Source organism: Salvelinus fontinalis, chromosome 32 (assembly GCF_029448725.1).
Source record: "Salvelinus fontinalis isolate EN_2023a chromosome 32, ASM2944872v1, whole genome shotgun sequence".
Lineage (NCBI taxonomy): Eukaryota > Metazoa > Chordata > Actinopteri > Salmoniformes > Salmonidae > Salvelinus > Salvelinus fontinalis.
Genome location: NC_074696.1, coordinates 6,288,113 through 6,305,728, shown reverse-complemented (window position 1 = coordinate 6,305,728; position 17,616 = coordinate 6,288,113). Strand labels below are relative to the sequence as shown.

The 17,616-nt window shown below is 47.3% G+C and overlaps 1 protein-coding gene across 2 annotated transcripts; it reads right to left on the bottom strand.

Annotated features, from left to right (window-relative positions):
- Positions 1-5,985: 5,985 nt before the first annotated feature.
- Positions 5,986-15,630, bottom strand: LOC129830652 (zinc finger and BTB domain-containing protein 8B-like). Of its 2 annotated transcripts, none has more exons than XM_055893247.1 (5): positions 14,750-15,630; positions 13,963-14,150; positions 12,754-13,708; positions 12,300-12,478; positions 5,986-10,117 (listed from the first exon to the last, which is right to left on the bottom strand). In XM_055893247.1, the coding sequence occupies exons 2-5, from the start codon at positions 14,134-14,136 to the stop codon at positions 9,827-9,829; spliced, it is 1,599 nt and encodes a 532-aa protein (XP_055749222.1). In that variant the 5' UTR covers positions 14,137-14,150; positions 14,750-15,630; the 3' UTR covers positions 5,986-9,826. The 2 variants fall into 2 exon arrangements, with proteins under 2 accessions (XP_055749222.1, XP_055749221.1); XM_055893246.1 differs by having other exon boundaries at positions 15,055-15,629.
- Positions 15,631-17,616: the final 1,986 nt, after the last annotated feature.

Sequence of the window (17,616 nt, the reverse complement as noted above, 5' to 3'; positions counted from 1 at the left end):
AACAGGTGTAGAACTCACAGTGAAATGCTGAATACAACAGGTGTAGACCTTACAGTGAAATGCTGAATACAACAGGTGTAGTAGACCTTACAGTGAAATGCTGAATACAACAGGTGTAGACCGTACAGTGAAATGCTGAATACAACAGGTGTAGACCTTACAGTGAAATGCTGAATACAACAGGTGTAGTAGACCTTACAGTGAAATGCTGAATACAACAGGTGTAGACCGTACAGTGAAATGCTGAATACAACAGGTGTAGAACTCACAGTGAAATGCTGAATACAACAGGTGTAGTAGACCTCACAGTGAAATGCTGAATACAACAGGTGTAGTAGACCTCACAGTGAAATGCTGAATACAACAGGTGTAGACCTCACAGTGAAATGCTGAATACAACAGGTGTAGTAGACCTTACAGTGAAATGCTGAATACAACAGGTGTAGTAGACCTTACAGTGAAATGCTGAATACAACAGGTGTAGACCTTACAGTGAAATGCTGAATACAACAGGTGTAGTAGACCTTACAGTGAAATGCTGAATACAACAGGTGTAGTAGACCTCACAGTGAAATGCTGAATACAACAGGTGTAGTAGACCTCACAGTGAAATGCTGAATACAACAGGTGTAGTAGACCTTACAGTGAAATGCTGACTACAACAGGTGTAGTAGACCTCACAGTGAAATGCTGAATACAACAGGTGTAGTAGACCTCACAGTGAAATGCTGAATACAACAGGTGTAGACCTTACAGTGAAATGCTGAATACAACAGGTGTAGACCATACAGTGAAATGCTGAATACAACAGGTGTAGTAGACCTTACAGTGAAATGCTGAATACAACAGGTGTAGCAGACCTCACAGTGAAATGCTGACTACAACAGGTGTAGTAGACCTTACAGTGAAATGCTGAATACAACAGGTGTAGTAGACCTCACAGTGAAATGCTGAATACAACAGGTGTAGTAGACCTCACAGTGAAATGCCGAATACAACAGGTGTAGTAGACCTCACAGTGAAATGCTGAATACAACAGGTGTAGACCTCACAGTGAAATGCTGAATACAACAGGTGTAGTAGACCTCACAGTGAAATGCTTAATACAACAGGTGTAGTAGAACTCACAGTGAAATGCTGAATACAACAGGTGTAGACCGTACAGTGAAATGCTGAATACAACAGGTGTAGACCATACAGTGAAATGCTGAATACAACAGGTGTAGACCATACAGTGAAATGCTGAATACAACAGGTGTAGACCATACAGTGGAATACTTACTTACAAGCAATTAACCAACAATGCAGTTTTTAGAAAATATCCACAAAAAAGTAAGATATAAGAACAACAAATAATTAAAGAGCAGCAGTAAATAACAATATTGGGGCTTAAGGGCGTCTGCTAAATGACTTAAATGTAAATGTAAATGTAAATATACAGGGGGTACGAGTACAGAGTCAATGTGGAGGCTATATAAAGGGTGTTACGGTACAGAGTCAATGTGGAGGCTATATACAGGGTGTTACGGTACAGAGTCAATGTGGAGGCTATATACAGGGGGTACGAGTACAGAGTCAATGTGGAGGCTATATAAAGGGTGTTACGGTACAGAGTCAATGTGGAGGCTATATACAGGGTGTTACGGTACAGAGTCAATGTGGAGGCTATATACAGGGGGTACCGTTACAGAGTCAATGTGGAGGCTATATACAGGGGGTACCGTTACAGAGTCAATGTGGAGGCTATATACAGGGGGTACGAGTACAGAGTCAATGTGGAGGCTATATACAGGAGGTTACGGTACAGAGTCAATGTGGAGGCTATATACAGGGTGTTACGGTACAGAGTCAATGTGGAGGCTATATACAGGGTGTTATGGTACAGAGTCAATGTGGACGCTATATACAGGGTGTTACGGTACAGAGTCAATGTGGAGGCTATATACAGGGGGTACCGGTACAGAGTCAATGTGGAGGCTATATACAGGAGGTTACGGTACAGAGTCAATGTGGAGGCTATATACAGGGTGTTACGGTACAGAGTCAATGTGGAGGCTATATACAGGGTGTTACGGTACAGAGTCAATGTGGAGGCTATATACAGGGTGATATGGTACAGAGTCAATGTGGAGGCTATATACAGGGTGATATGGTACAGAGTCAATGTGGAGGCTATATACAGGGTGTTACGGAACAGAGTCAATGTGGAGGCTATATACAGGGGGTACCGGTACAGAGTCAATGTGGAGGCTATATACAGGGGGTACCGTTACAGAGTCAATGTGGAGGCTATATACAGGGGGTACGAGTACAGAGTCAATGTGGAGGCTATATACAGGAGGTTACGGTACAGAGTCAATGTGGAGGCTATATACAGGGTGTTACGGTACAGAGTCAATGTGGAGGCTATATACAGGGTGTTATGGTACAGAGTCAATGTGGACACTATATACAGGGTGTTACGGTACAGAGTCAATGTGGAGGCTATATACAGGGGGTACCGGTACAGAGTCAATGTGGAGGCTATATACAGGGTGTTACGGTACAGAGTCAATGTGGAGGCTATATACAGGGTGTTATGGTACAGAGTCAATGTGGACGCTATATACAGGGTGTTACGGTACAGAGTCAATGTGGAGGCTATATACAGGGTGTTACGGTACAGAGTCAATGTGGAGGCTATATACAGGGTGATATGGTACAGAGTCAATGTGGAGGCTATATACAGGGTGTTACGGTACAGAGTCAATGTGGAGGCTATATACAGGGGGTACCGGTACAGAGTCAATGTGGAGGCTATATACAGGGGCTACCGGTACAGAGTCAATGTGGAGGCTATATACAGGGGGTACCGGTACAGAGTCAATGTGGAGGCTATATACAGGGGGGTACCGGTACAGAGTCAATGTGGAGGCTATATACAGGGGCTACCGGTACAGAGTCAATGTGGAGGCTATATACAGGGGGTACCGGTACAGAGTCAATGTGGAGGCTATATACAGGGGGTACCGGTACAGAGTCAATGTGGAGGCTATATACAGGGGGTACCGTTACAGAGTCAATGTGGAGGCTATATACAGGGTGTTACGGTACAGAGTCAATGTGGAGGCTATATACAGGGGGTACCGTTACAGAGTCAATGTGGAGGCTATATACAGGGGGTACCGTTACAGAGTCAATGTGGAGGCTATATACAGGGTGTTACGGTACAGAGTCAATGTGGAGGCTATATACAGGGGGCACCGGTACAGAGTCAATGTGGAGGCTATATACAGGGGGTTACGGTACAGAGTCAATGTGGAGGCTATATACAGGGGGCACCGGTACAGAGTCAATGTGGAGGCTATATACAGGGGGTTACGGTACAGAGTCAATGTGGAGACTATATACAGGGGGTTACGGTACAGAGTCAGTACTGGGGCACCGGTTAGGTAATTGAGGCAAAATATACATGTGGGTAGTTATTAAGCAGGTTACAGTGAACATCTGATGCTCTGGGCTCCAACAGTGCAGGTCAAATGAAAAAAAATGAAATAAAAAGAGAATTGAACGAGACAAAATAATAATAAACACATTGATAACTGTGGTGGCTGGGAAGAACACATTGACAACTGTGGTGGCTGGGTAAGAACACATTGACAACTGTGATGGGGGGGCAGCAGGGGTTGATGAGGATGGGGGGGGACAGCAGGGGTTGATGAGGATGGAGGGGGGCAGCAGGGGTTGATGAGGATGGGGGGGCAGCAGGGGTTGATGAGGAGGGGGGGGGGGGGGGCAGCAGGGGTTGATGAGGAGGGGGGGGGGCAGCAGGGGTTGATGAGGATGGGGGGGGCAGCAGGGGTTGATGAGGATGGGGGGGGCAGTAGGGGTTGATGAGGATGGGGGGGCAGCAGGGGTTGATGAGGATGGGGGGGCAGCAGGGGTTGATGAGGATGGGGGGGCAGCAGGGGTTGATGAGGATGGGGGGGGCAGCAGGGGTTGATGAGGATGGGGGGGGGGGCAGCAGGGGTTGATGAGGATGGGGGGGGGGGCAGCAGGGGTTGATGAGGATGGGGGGGGGCAACAGGCGTTGATGAGGATGGGGGGGCAGCAGCGGTTGATGAGGATGGGGGGGCAGCAGCGGTTGATGAGGATGGGGGGGCAGCAGGGGTTGATGAGGATGGGGGGGCAGCAGGGGTTGATGAGGATGGGGGGGCAGCAGGGGTTGATGAGGATGGGGGGGCAGCAGGGGTTGATGAGGATGGGGGGGGCAGCAGGGGTTGATGAGGATGGGGTGGCAGCAGGGGTTGGTGAGGATGGGGGGGCAGCAGGGGTTGATGAGGATGGGGGGGCAGCAGGGGTTGATGAGGATAGGGGGGGCAGCAGGGGTTGATGAGGATGGGGGGGGCAGCAGGGGTTGATGAGGATGGGGGGGGGGGGACAGCAGGGGTTGATGAGGATGGGGAGGGGGGGGGGCAGCAGGGGTTGATGAGGATGGGGGGGGCAGCAGGGGTTGATGAGGATGGGGGGGGCAGCAGGGGTTGATGAGGATGGGGGTGGCAGCAGGGGTTGATGAGGATGGGGGGGCAGCAGGGGTTGATGAGGATGGGGGTGGCAGCAGGGGTTGATGAGGATGGGGGGGGGCAGCAGGGGTTGATGAGGATGGGGGGGGCAGCAGGGGTTGATGAGGATGGGGGGGGGCAGCAGGGGTTGATGAGGATGGGGGGGGCAGCAGGGGTTGATGAGGATGGGGGGGCTTGCCCAGGCTGGTTCCTCCTGACGTCCAAAATCAGCTTCTTTGTTTTTCTGATGTTGAGGAATCGGTTGTTTACCTGGCACCAAAACCGTCACACCAAATATTTTAGAAAGAAAACAAAACTTCATGGAGTCTAAAGGAAGAAACCACATGGAAAAAGTGGTAAGCAAGTTAGATTTTAAAAAATTATAATAATTGTTAAAAAATATTTTGACTGAGGCAAATGAATTTACAGTGTTAGGAGGCTTCCTGATGCTTGTATCTCTACCAAAGTAGATGATACATTTAAGATTGTTCTATACATCAGTTGAGGTCTCTATACGCTACAATTTGAGGTCCAAAACCTAGCATGAAAGGGCATCCTTTTAGCTGTATAGGCTAATATGTTTTCCATGTAAGCTGAGCCAATGGATGAGCCAGTGTCAAGTTGAGCCAATGGATGAGCCAGTGGCAAGTTGAGCCAGTGTCAAGTTGAGCCAATGGTTGAGCCAGTGTCAAGTTGAGCCAGTGTCAAGTTGAGCCAATGGATGAGCCAGTGTCAAGTTGAGCCAGTGTCAAGTTGAGCCAATGGTTGAGCCAGTGTCAAGTTGAGCCAATGGTTGAGCCAGTGTCAAGTTGAGCCAGTGTCAAGTTGAGCCAATGGATGAGCCAGTGTCAAGTTGAGTCAATGGTTGAGCCAGTGGCAAGATGAGCCAGTGTCAAGTTGAGCCAGTGTCAAGTTGAGCCAGTGTCAAGTTGAGCCAATGGATGAGCCAGTGTCAAGTTGAGTCAATGGTTGAGCCAGTGGCAAGATGAGCCAGTGTCAAGTTGAGCCAATGGTTGAGCCAGTGTCAAGTTGAGCCAGTGTCAAGTTGAGCCAATGGATGAGCCAGTGTCAAGTTGAGTCAATGGTTGAGCCAGTGGCAAGATGAGCCAATGGTTGAGCCAGTGTCAAGTTGAGCCAATGGTTGAGCCAGTGGCAAGATGAGCCAATGGTTGAGCCAGTGTCAAGTTGAGCCAATGGTTGAGCCAGTGGCAAGATGAGCCAATGGTTGAGCCAGTGTCAAGTTGAGCCAATATAAGTGTTTTCTTCCCTGGTGTAATGTAGGGCATTATCACTGGTTTATGTGGTAACAACCGGGCCTAAGAACAAAGTGTTGGTTAGGTGTTAAGCCTGTGTTTAAATATACTTCAAATTACAAAGACAAGAAGAAGAAAAAAAGTGATTGTGAATGTGTTGAATTGTGTTTGGGAAATAGAGATAGACATGGTTTTAAAAGGTAGTGGTAATATTTAATTCAGTACAGAAATATGTAGGTGGATTATTTCACTCTGTCCAGCGGCTGAGTTTACCCCACACCCGGAGTAAACTAAGACAAGAGAACACCATTTTTGGAGAAGCTGTTTTTTTTGTTAAAAAAAAAAAAAAAAAATTTCCTTGAATTGACATGAATTCTGATTATTTCCAGAAATACACAACGTCCTGAAATATACACTGAGCAAAAATATAAAAACGCAACATGCAACAATTTACTGAGTTACAGTTCATATCAGGAACTCAGTCAATTTAAAAAAATTAGGTCCTAAATCTATGGATTTTCACAAGACTGGAATAAAGATATGCATCTGTTGGTCACAGATACATTACATTTACATTTAAGTCATTTAGCAGACGCTCTTATCCAGAGCGACTTACAAATTGGTGCATTCACCTTATGACATCCAGTGGAACAGCCACTTTACAAGGTAGTGCCTCCCGGGTGGGGCAGTGGTCTAATGCACTGCATCGCAGCGTTAGCTGTGCCACCAGAAACTCTGGGTTCGAGCCCAGGCTCTGTCGCAGCCGGCCGCGACCGGGAGGTCCATGGGGCGGCGCACAATTGGCCCAGCGTCGTCCGGGTTAGGGAGGGTTTGGCCGGTAGGGATATCCTTCTCTCATCGCGCACTTGCGACTCCTGTGGCGGGCCAGGCGCAGTGCACGGTGGCACGGTGTTTCCTCCGACACATTGGTGCGGCTGGCTTCCGGGTTGGATGCACGCTGTGTTAAGAAGCAGTGTGGCTTGGTTGGGTTGTGTTTCGGAGGACGCATGGCTCTCGACCTTCGTCTAAGTAACTACTAACAATTGGATACTATGAAATTGGGGAGAGAAAGGGGGTAATTTATTTATTTTTTAAACAAGGTATGGGCGCGGATCAGAAAACCAGTCATATCTAGAGTGACCACCTCATGCAGCGCGACACATCTCCTTTGCATAGAGTTGATGAGGCTGTTGAGGACAAGACACTTGCGGTTTCCATGGAGAACAGACTGTTATAGCGTAACATCAACTGGTGCATTGTGCCACCATGACCAAGTAGAAGAGACGTTGTCTTTCTCCTAGGGACAACGTCTTTCTCCTAGGGACAGAGCCTTTCTCCTAGGGACAGAGCCTTTCTCCTAGGGACAACGCAACGTCTTTCTCCTAGGGACAACGCAACGTCTTTCTCCTAGGGACAACACAACGTCTTTCTCCTAGGGACAACACAACGTCTTTCTCCTAGGGACAACACAACGTCTTTCTCCTAGGGACAACACAACGTCTTTCTCCTAGGGACAACACAACGTCTTTCTCCTAGGGACAACACAACGTCTTTCTCCTAGGGACAACACAACGTCTTTCTCCTAGGGACAACAAAGCGCCTTTCTACTAGGGACAACACAACGTCTTCCTCCTAGGGACATGTCATGACGTGGCCCTTTCTGGGAATAGATCGTGGCATTCCCTCTCTCTCCTCTCCTATATCCAGGTTCTGTTATCTCAGGTCGTAAATTCCAGGAGGAGACTCTCTCCCCAATGGCCATGCAGAAAGAGACACATAGAAAGAACAAAGGAACTTCTTCACAGAACTTGAGAACTGAACAATGTCCATATTTTGGAGAATGTGTAAACGGTCGGTGGAGAAGTCAGCTACGACAAGGTCCTTTTTGTTTCATGTTTGTGACCTCATGAAAGACAATACAGCCACATTACCATAACTCTGTTTATACAGGTGCCTCCATTATGAGGTTTGTATCTAATTATTGTCTAAAATGAATGAGTAAAGATGAAACTATTTGTGAAATGATGTAATGCTATGGTAAACCGTTAATGTGAGAGAATTGTATTCCCTTTAAAGTTTAACTAAGTAATTGGGCCGCCCCCATGAGCACAGACATGATCTGGCTCATGGAACAGCCCTTTTCTACTGTTACGAATAAAACCCCCATCTGAAGAAATCCTCGTCAGACCACGCATACCTCGGTCAGCTGAGGGGGCGAAGGTTTGAGTAGAGACCACAAAAACCTCAGTATAAGCTAAGGATGTAATGGTTGTTGAATTCCTAACCTTACCACGTGGAGCATTGACTACACGGCTGGAAATGGTTAAACTCTGAGACTATCGATCACGAAAGAATAAGAGCAAATCTTAGATACTAATTACTAGTCTGCAACATGGGATGCGAAGACCGTCAACCGCCGAAACATCTATTAGAACATTTCTGAATGGTACTCTGAGGTATCCATCCTAACCACAAAGGACTTCAGGGAAGCAGAGAGAGAGAGAGAGAGACGCTCAGATGAACTCTCCAACAGAAAGACAGACGATTCCAACAGAGATCACGACGACACACTTGAGCGTAAATATATATATTGATTGCAATTATTCCCAAATGAGTGAGCGTTCACGTGCAAAAGATTATCATTTCAATTAAAATAATTATCAACTGTGTAGTGACTCTTTTGTCTTTCGCTCCCTTCTCAATCCACACCCACTTCCCTTTGTCCACCAAGCCGTCATATCGGCTTAGCCCACTAGGGAACCTCCCCTATCATTTCCTTGTAGCCATAGCTACTGTTTGTTTGTTCATGCATTTCTGTGATTATTTAGTTAGTAAATGATTGCAAAATAAATGATTGTGACAATTGGTGTAGGGATGATTCATAGTAAAGGCTGGGTTCGTGCAGATAACCAACAATTTACGACGTTTGGAATGAGGCTAACGTGAGGTAAAGAATAATTCATTAATTAGAAGACTAATTGATCAGATATTAAACCATCTGAAGAGTTATATTAGGAAAATTATAATTTTGTAATCTGAAGATTTACCTTGGTGCCCCGACTTCCTAGTTAATTACATTTACATGATTAGCCTAATCACGTAATAATAATTACAGAGAATTGACGTGAGAAAATAAGTCTTCACTTTAATGATGCCAAAGACACGACAGATGACACAACGTCTTTGTCCTCGGGACAACGACTTTCTCCTAGGGACAACGTCTTTCTCCTAGGGACAACACAACGTCTTTCTCCTAGGGACAACGCAACGCCTTTCTCTTAGGTACAACACAACGTCTTTCTCCTAGGGACGTCTTTCTCCTAGGGACAACGCAACGTCTTTCTCCTAGGGACAACGCAACGTCTTTCTCCTAGGGACAACGCAACGTCTTTCTCCTAGGGACGTCTTTCTCCTAGGGACAACGCAACGTCTTTCTCCTAGGGACAACGCAACGCCTTTCTCCTAGGGACAGCACAACGTCTTTCTCCTAGGGACAACGCAACGCCTTTCTCCTAGGGACAACACAACGTCTTTCTCCTAGGGACAACACAACGCCTTTCTCCTAGGGACAGCACAACGTCTTTCTCCTAGGGACAACGCAACGCCTTTCTCCTAGGGACAACACAACGCCTTTCTCCTAGGGACAACGCAACGTCTTTCTCCTAGGGACGTCTTTCTCCTAGGGACAACACAACGTCTTTCTCCTAGGGACAACACAACGTCTTTCTCCTAGGGACAACGCAACGTCTTTCTCCTAGGGACAACACAACGTCTTTCTCCTAGGGACAACACAACGTCTTTCTCCTAGGGACAAACCCAGTCCTCTTATGGTCATGCAGTTCTGTACCACAGTTATTTTGGTCCAAAATAGTAGCCAAGACAAACATGGACCTCTGTTTCAGTCTTGTTCCCCTAATTAAACTACTGGGGGAGGTAGACTGCAAGATAGGACTAAAACTGTGTCTGAAAGTTAAATTCTTCCTTTCCTTGTCTCCTCTCCTTCATGTCCACTGTGGTTGGGATGTCTGATAGTCATCTGTGTAGTTTCCCTTTCTCCCCCAGTTCCTCTATAATCCCTCCCCCGGCCTCCATGTCATCAGCATCCTCCCTGAACCTGGGCCAATCACTGTCTCCGTCCCCACGTTCCATGGCCTCCGGTTGGCCGTCGAGGTTGATGTGGGCGGGAGGTGAGTCGTCGTGGCCCGTGGTCGTAACGCGGGTACAGTTGTCACACAGGCCGAAGCGTTTGAGTCCGTGGGACAGGGCTCCAGTGAATCTTCGTCTGCACCCTTTACAAACCACGGGCCAACTGAAGTGGTGCACCTGGGTGTCAGAGACAAAGACATGTTAACATCAAACAGTACACACACACCACACACACACACACACACACACCACACACACACACACACACATCTATACACAAAGACTACCTGATTTAATGAATATGAAAACAGAGGACTGAAATTATTACAGCATTGAACCTCACTAAAGTCTTCTGTCATATAAAAATTATACTTAAATCCGAACTGGTTCCCTATCAGATTAGTAAGAATGTCTCACCCCATGTTCAAGAATGGCCCTTTTCACTTTCTTTTTTTATTCATTTTACCTTTATTATTCAGATTACAACCTCTGACTTTCAGTTATTTGGAGCGGCAGGGTAGCCTAGTGGTTAGAGCGTTGGGCTAGTAGCCGAAAGGTTGCAAGTTCAAATCCCAGAGCTGACAAGGTACAAATCTGTCGTTCTGCCCCCTGAACAAGGCAGTTAACCCACTGTTCCCCGGTAGGCCGTCATTGAAAATAAGAATTTGTTCTTAACTGACTTGCCGAGTTAAATAAAGGTAAAATAAAACATTTGAAAAGGAAATCTCCAAAATATCGCTATTTTTAAAACGATCCATAAAAATCTGTCTGCAATTTCAGTTTAATCCACCAGACAGAACAAATAATAATTGATAAAAAAAGTATTATTTGGGGGGGATTTAAAAAATAATAATATTTACATTTTTATTTAAAAGGGCCTCCCGGGTGGAGCAGTGGTCTAGGGCACTGCATCGCAGTGCTAACTGCGCCACCAGAAACTCTGGGTTTGAGCCCAGGCTCTGTCGCAGCCGGCCGCGACCGGGAGGTCCGTGGGGCGACGCACAATTGGGCTAGCGTCGTCCGGGATAGGGAGGGTTTGGCCGGTAGGGATTTCCTTGTCTCATCGCGCTCCAGCGACTGTGGCGGGCTGGGCGCAGTGCGCGCTAACCAAGGGGGCCAGGTGCACGGTGTTTCCTCCGACACATTGGTGCGGCTGGCTTCCGGGTTGGAGGCGCGCTGTGTTAAGAAGCAGTGCGGCTGGTTGAGTTGTGCCTCGGAGGACGCATAGCTTTCGACCTTCGTCTCTCCCGAGCCCGTACGGGAGTTGTAGCGATGAGACCAGATAGTAATTACTAGCGATTGGATACCACGAACATTGGGGAGAAAAGGGGATAAAATTAAAAAAATAAATAATAATAATAATTTATTTAAATAATAAATAATAATACATTTTAAATAATCTTTGTTAATGATATCACAAATATAACTGGTGGAGTTGTCACATGCAGCTAACAAAAATATATGGAAATGTATCGCTCTACCCAAAATAACAACCAACTGATTGTAGCCTTACGGAAGAGGCAGTTGGAAGAAGGTAAAGAAAGTGTTTGTCTGCCATTAAAGACCAAAATAGGAAAAATAAAATGTACAGCTGCACCTTACAGGTCGCAAAATAGTTGGGAGGAGATTTTCAATGTGTCGATATGACATTTGTGGAGTGGTTGAAAAAGCGAGTTTTAAATGACTCCAACCTAAGTGTATGTAAACTTCCCACTTCAACTGTAGGTCAGAGTCATTTAAAACTCGCTTTTTCCAACCCACTCCACAAAGTTCTTGTTAACAAACTACTAACAATGTTTCTGGACGCAGCGAATGCTAAGAATGTGCAAAGCTGTCAAGGCAAATGGTGGATCTCAAACACAAAAAAATATTTAGATTAACACTGTTTCTGGCTATTACGTGATTTAATTTGTGTTATTTCATAGTTTGACGCCTTCACTATTATTCTACAATGTAGAAAATAGTAAAAAATAAAGAAAAACCCTTGAATGAGTGGGTGTGTCCAAACTTTTGTCTGGTACTGTATATATGTACAAAAATATGGAGGATTGGTTCAGACAACGATGCAGACAATTACATTGATAGAAGCCACAAACCCCCCCCCCCCCCCCCCCCCCAAGAAATTATATTCAATAAAGAAACATGGAACCAGACTGACAAACACAGCCATCATGACGGTGTCCTCATGATGAAGAACCCATTGGCATGTAAACACACAGACGTCCCGTGACAGACGGTCAGAGAGATGGTCCATTAGAAAGATCAGTGTCTGTCTTTATATTTATACACACACACACACACACACACACACACACACACACACACACACACACACACACACACACACACTCTCTCTTACGCTGAGTGAGTGGCTGCGGAGGTGTTCCTGGCGTGTGAACCTCTTGCCACACGTCTCACAGGGGAAAGGTCTCTCTCCAGTGTGACAGCGGATGTGTCTCTTCAGGATGCCCTTCTGCTTGGCGGTGTACGGGCAGAACGGACACTTGTGGAGCTTCACCGGCACTAACAAGCCATCTCCTGCAGGGGAGGAAAGACAATCGAAACAATGAACTATACAGTACAAACTGGTACCACCAAGACATCACCTGCAGCATTAATGAGTTAGTCCTTTAGTCGATGTTATAAAGTTAAAATAATATCACAATTTGAAATGTTTTTTTTTTAAAGGAAATCTTCTTGTCATGAAAGGAGAAAGAAACCCCCTAAACAAAAGCGGCAAGAAAAAAGAAACAAAAAGAAACTTAAGTTTCATATAAAACCTTATAGAGATAAAACTAACTGAATGTAATTACCTGTGTCCTCTCCGTACCAGTCGCTCTGTATCTCCATAATAGAGGAACCACCCATCCCCAGTCCCTCATCCACCCTGCCTCCCCCACCCCAGAGGCCCATTCCCTGGGCAAACATCTGGCCCTGCTCCCCTCTGTCCCTGTGGGGGCTGGAGCCGCCTCTCAACAGCACATCCATGAACTGCCTGGCATGGCAGCCCCCGAAGCCCAGGGAGGAGCGCTCGCTGCTGGGGGAAAGGCTGGAGGACGTCAGCCTGTCATGGAGGTGGTCTGGGTGCTGGGTGTGGGGGGGGGGTCCCATAAACAACGTCAGGTCTTTGGTATCGGGAGATCCCTCCTCGCGCTCGTCATCGGGGTCGTATTCGATCTTGGGGTGCACCAGTTCTAGGGTCAAGCCAGAGGTTGAGGAGGAAAGGGGGTTCATCAGATGGTCCCCGTGTCCGTGGGGGGTCAGGCCCCCAATAATATGAGATGGGAACTCCCCTCTGGAGCTGCAGTCGCTCTCAGAGTCTCTGCTAGGGCCAGGGGGCGTGGGGACCCTGGGGAGGGCTGCTGCCGAGGATGGGGGGTCTGTGACCGTGGAAGGGGAGGATTCTGAACGTACATTAGTAACTCCATCTCCCTCTAGTGACAACGAAGGAAGAGTTACAGCTACAGAGGCAATGGAAGAGGGAGGTGGCATGGCTGGGGTTCCACTGTCAGCCGGACCGTCTCTTTCCTTCTCTTTGTTTCCATCCCTCTCTTTCTCCCTGTTACAGATCTCCAGAGAGGAACGGATGTAGCCTTTACAGAAGGACACCACGTCAGTCATCTGGAGGTAGCTGGCCGCTGACATCACCTCGATGACGTTCTCGCTGCGCAGGTCCAGTCGACCCGAGTACAGGAAGTCCAGGATGAAGGAAAAGGCCTCGGCCGTCACGATGTCCAGAGAGGCCGTGCTGTGGTGCTGACCACTGTCCTGAGGAGGGTGTTGGAGAGATTCAAGGAAGTAAGGTATATTGTAAACAGGCTATAAACTAGATTAGCACTTTACCAGCAGTTTACCCAACCAATGTTCTTTCCCTTTAAAAAAACAGGAGTGCCTGGGTGACTATAGCATTATCAATTGACCTTTATTTTTAAACACGTGAAAGCAACAAGTAAAATAATACACAGGCTCCTTAATTACATATTTTGTATCAATACCACGTAAACTTAATAAACACGACTCACCTGTAGGTAGTGGACCAATAGAGCTCGGAAGTAGCCACTGCCGGCGAATAGGACGTTGCGATGGGCCTTGAAGACCCGTCCCTCAACGACTATACTGCAGTCACAGAAGAAGTCTCTCTTCCGCTGCTCATTGAGCTCACACAGCAGCTTAGACTGGTAGCCTGACACCTCCATCTCCACAATTCTTTCTGATAGATACAATTAGATTAGATAGGGGTGGAGAGAGGGAGAGAGGGGGGGGAGAGAGAGAGGGGGGGAGAGAGTGAGAGAGAGAGAGAGAGAGAGAGAGAGAGAGAGAGAGAGAGAGAGAGAGACAGAGAGAAGAGAGAGAGAGACAGAGAGAGAGACACAGAGAGACAGAGAGAGAGTTAAGACAGCTTGGAGTGGTAGCTTGACACCTCTACACAACACCCCTCAATGGAGTGAGAGACAGAGAGAGGGACAGAATGAGAGGGATTGAGAGAGCGAGAGCAATGTGAGATAAGACAGAGAAAGAGGGTGAGCAGTGTGTAATGTTTACTGTTCATTTTTATTGTTTATTTGACTTTTGTATATTATCTACCTCACTTGCTTTGGCAATGTTAACACATGTTTCCCATGCCAATAAAGCCCCTTGAATTGAATTGAATTGAGAGAGAGAGAGAGGTGTAGAAAGGACAGGGCTGCCTATGTACTAGTAAACAAACCCCTCAGCCAGTTCACTCTCCTCAACCTTCCACCCCAGGCCTTTGACCTCTTGGCGCAGTACATTCATGTGACCCCTGTCTACAACTAACTACCCCCTCACCTTGCCTTGAAGAGAAGATCCACAACTGATAACCACAGAAAGGCTCTGTGGAGAAAGCTCGAAACTAAAAAGATAGTAGCTAGCCAGGAGAAAGGTTTTTCATCGTCTCCAGTACCTTTTGTAGAATCACAAATGTAGAAGTAGCTATATTTTGTAACTAGCTAGAATAAAATGTATTGATAACTATAGTAACCAATCTGTCTATGCTAGAATATTCTGTCAGCTAGCTAGCGTTACATTTATCAAACATTCCGTACAAGTGAACATAAATAACAAACATTTAAACAACTATAAAACAACGTTACCTGACTAAACCTTGAAATTAGTCGTAAGTTAACACATAGGTGGATAAGTTGTTGTAGCCTCAGCAGCTAGCTAGCTAACCACAACAACCACTGCCCACTTCCTCATTTCTCCATTCTGTGTGAGAGTCACAAGATTCGGCCAATGAGAAACGAGAAAGATGTCAGGTGGAGGATAAAGAGAAGGGATCAGCCAATCACATCACGTAAAACTAGACTGGGGTTGGGCTTTTAAAGTTATAGCCTGTAGTTGAATTTATCATCACCAGAGGGCAGAAAATCACTGCGTTAGCCCACAATATAATCACGTGATGAACCTCATTGCTTGTGTTTCTCTTTAACCTGTTTGGTAAACAGGGATGGGGTCCATTCCATTTCAATTGTTTACAGTTCTGAAAATGTAGTTATTGCAGTTCATAAATGTTGGGCAAAATACACACAATGTTAGTGAGGCATTTCCTGAGTTGGAGTAACTCAGACTGGGATGGAGTTCGTGGCCTATTCGTCCCTCTTCATATCCAAAGGAATAGGATAGCGGTTGGTAGATAGTAGTACACCTAATAGCTCCACCGAACTGTCTGATAGGTTAGGAAGCTGAATTCTGTCCATCCCTTGTCAGACCAGCGCCAAAGGGTTGTTCCTACCACAGGCAGCTTGCACCCTGAAGCCCTACCTCGCGCCCTACCTCGCGCCCTACCTCACGCCCTTCCTCGCACCCTACCTCACGCCCTACCTCACGCCCTACCTCACGCCCTACCTCGCACCCTCCTTATGCGCTTGCCCACATTGTCGTTTGAGGAATGCATGTTTATTTGCCTGTTGTTCCGGAGTAAAACGAGTTTCCTTTTTTATTTTAGGACAGAGCGAAAGTAAACAAATAGTTCCTTTGAGGGTGCTCCGACCGCATCCTTTTAGCCTGATCCACTAAAAACCCTCTGGAGTTTTACACCCCCGAGGGGTCCCGGGTTCGACTGGGCAGAACACAAAGACACACGCACACACAAAGACACACGCACGCACACACACACACACACACGCACGCACGCACGCACGCACGCACGCACGCACGCACGCACACACACACACACACACACACACACACACACACACACACACACACACACACACACACACACACACACACACACACAAAGGCTTGGTGGTGGGCCTGAGGAAACCACTGAGTTAGGCGTACATCAGGCCTCCATACCCACTGAGTAGGCGTACATCAGGCCTCCATACCCACTGAGTAGGCGTACATCAGGCCTCCATACCCACTGAGTAGGCGTACATCAGGCCTCCATACCCACTGAGTAGGCGTACATCAGGCCTCCATACCCACTGAGTAGGCGTACATCAGGCCTCCATACCCACTGAGTAGGCGTACATCAGGCCTCCATACCCACTGAGTAGGCGTACATCAGGCCTCCATACCCCCTGAGTAGGCGTACATCAGGCCTCCATACCCACTGAGTAGGCGTACATCAGGCCTCCATACCCACTGAGTAGGCGTACATCAGGCCTCCATACCCACTGAGTAGGCGTACATCAGGCCTCCATACCCCCTGAGTAGGCGTACATCAGGCCTCCATACCCACTGAGTAGGCGTACATCAGGCCTCCATACCCCCTGAGTAGGCGTACATCAGGCCTCCATACCCCCTGAGTAGGCGTACATCAGGCCTCCATACCCCCTGAGTAGGCGTACATCAGGCCTCCATACCCACTGAGTAGGCGTACATCAGGCCTCCATACCCCCTGAGTAGGCGTACATCAGGCCTCCATACCCCCTGAGTAGGCGTACATCAGGCCTCCATACCCCCTGAGTAGGCGTACATCAGGCCTCCATACCCCCTGAGTAGGCGTACATCAGGCCTCCATACCCACTGAGTAGGCGTACATCAGGCCTCCATACCCACTGAGTAGGCGTAGATCAGGCCTCCATACCCACTGAGTAGGCGTACATCAGGCCTCCATACCCACTGAGTAGGCGTACATCAGGCCTCCATACCCCTTGAGTAGGCGTACATCAGGCCTCCATACCCCCTGAGTAGGCGTACATCAGGCCTCCATACCCACTGATTAGGCGTACATCAGGCCTCCATACCCACTGAGTAGGCGTACATCAGGCCTCCATACCCCCTGAGTAGGCGTACATCAGGCCTCCATACCCACTGAGTAGGCGTACATCAGGCCTCCATACCCCCTGAGTAGGCGTACATCAGGCCTCCATACCCCCTGAGTAGGCGTACATCAGGCCTCCATACCCACTGAGTAGGCGTACATCAGGCCTCCATACCCCCTTTTGAAAATGTAATTTATGGAGTCCCATAACAACTCCATTCAAGCTCATAAACCCTAATTATGCAACGGCCGGGTCTAATCCTGAATGCTGATTGGTTAATATAACCCATTATGCAACGGCCTGGTCTAATCCTGAATGCTGATTGGTTAATATAACCCATTATACAACGGCCGGGTCTAATCCTGAATGCTGATTGGTTAATATAACCCATTATACAACGGCCGGGTCTAATCCTGAATGCTGATTGGTTAATATAACCCA

What these genes read in the sequence shown, in the direction of transcription:
- LOC129830652 (XM_055893247.1), bottom strand. Translation starts at nt 14,136, where the DNA reads ATGGAGGTGTCAGGCTACCAGTCTAAGCTGCTGTGTGAGCTCAATGAG. An exon ending in CTGGTACGGAGAGGACACAG is followed by an intron (nt 12,479 to 12,753) that starts GTAATTACATTC and finishes CCTCCCCTGCAG; the next exon opens with GAGATGGCTTGTTAGTGCCG. An exon ending in TCCGCAGCCACTCACTCAGC is followed by an intron (nt 10,118 to 12,299) that starts GTAAGAGAGAGT and finishes TCTGACACCCAG; the next exon opens with GTGCACCACTTCAGTTGGCC.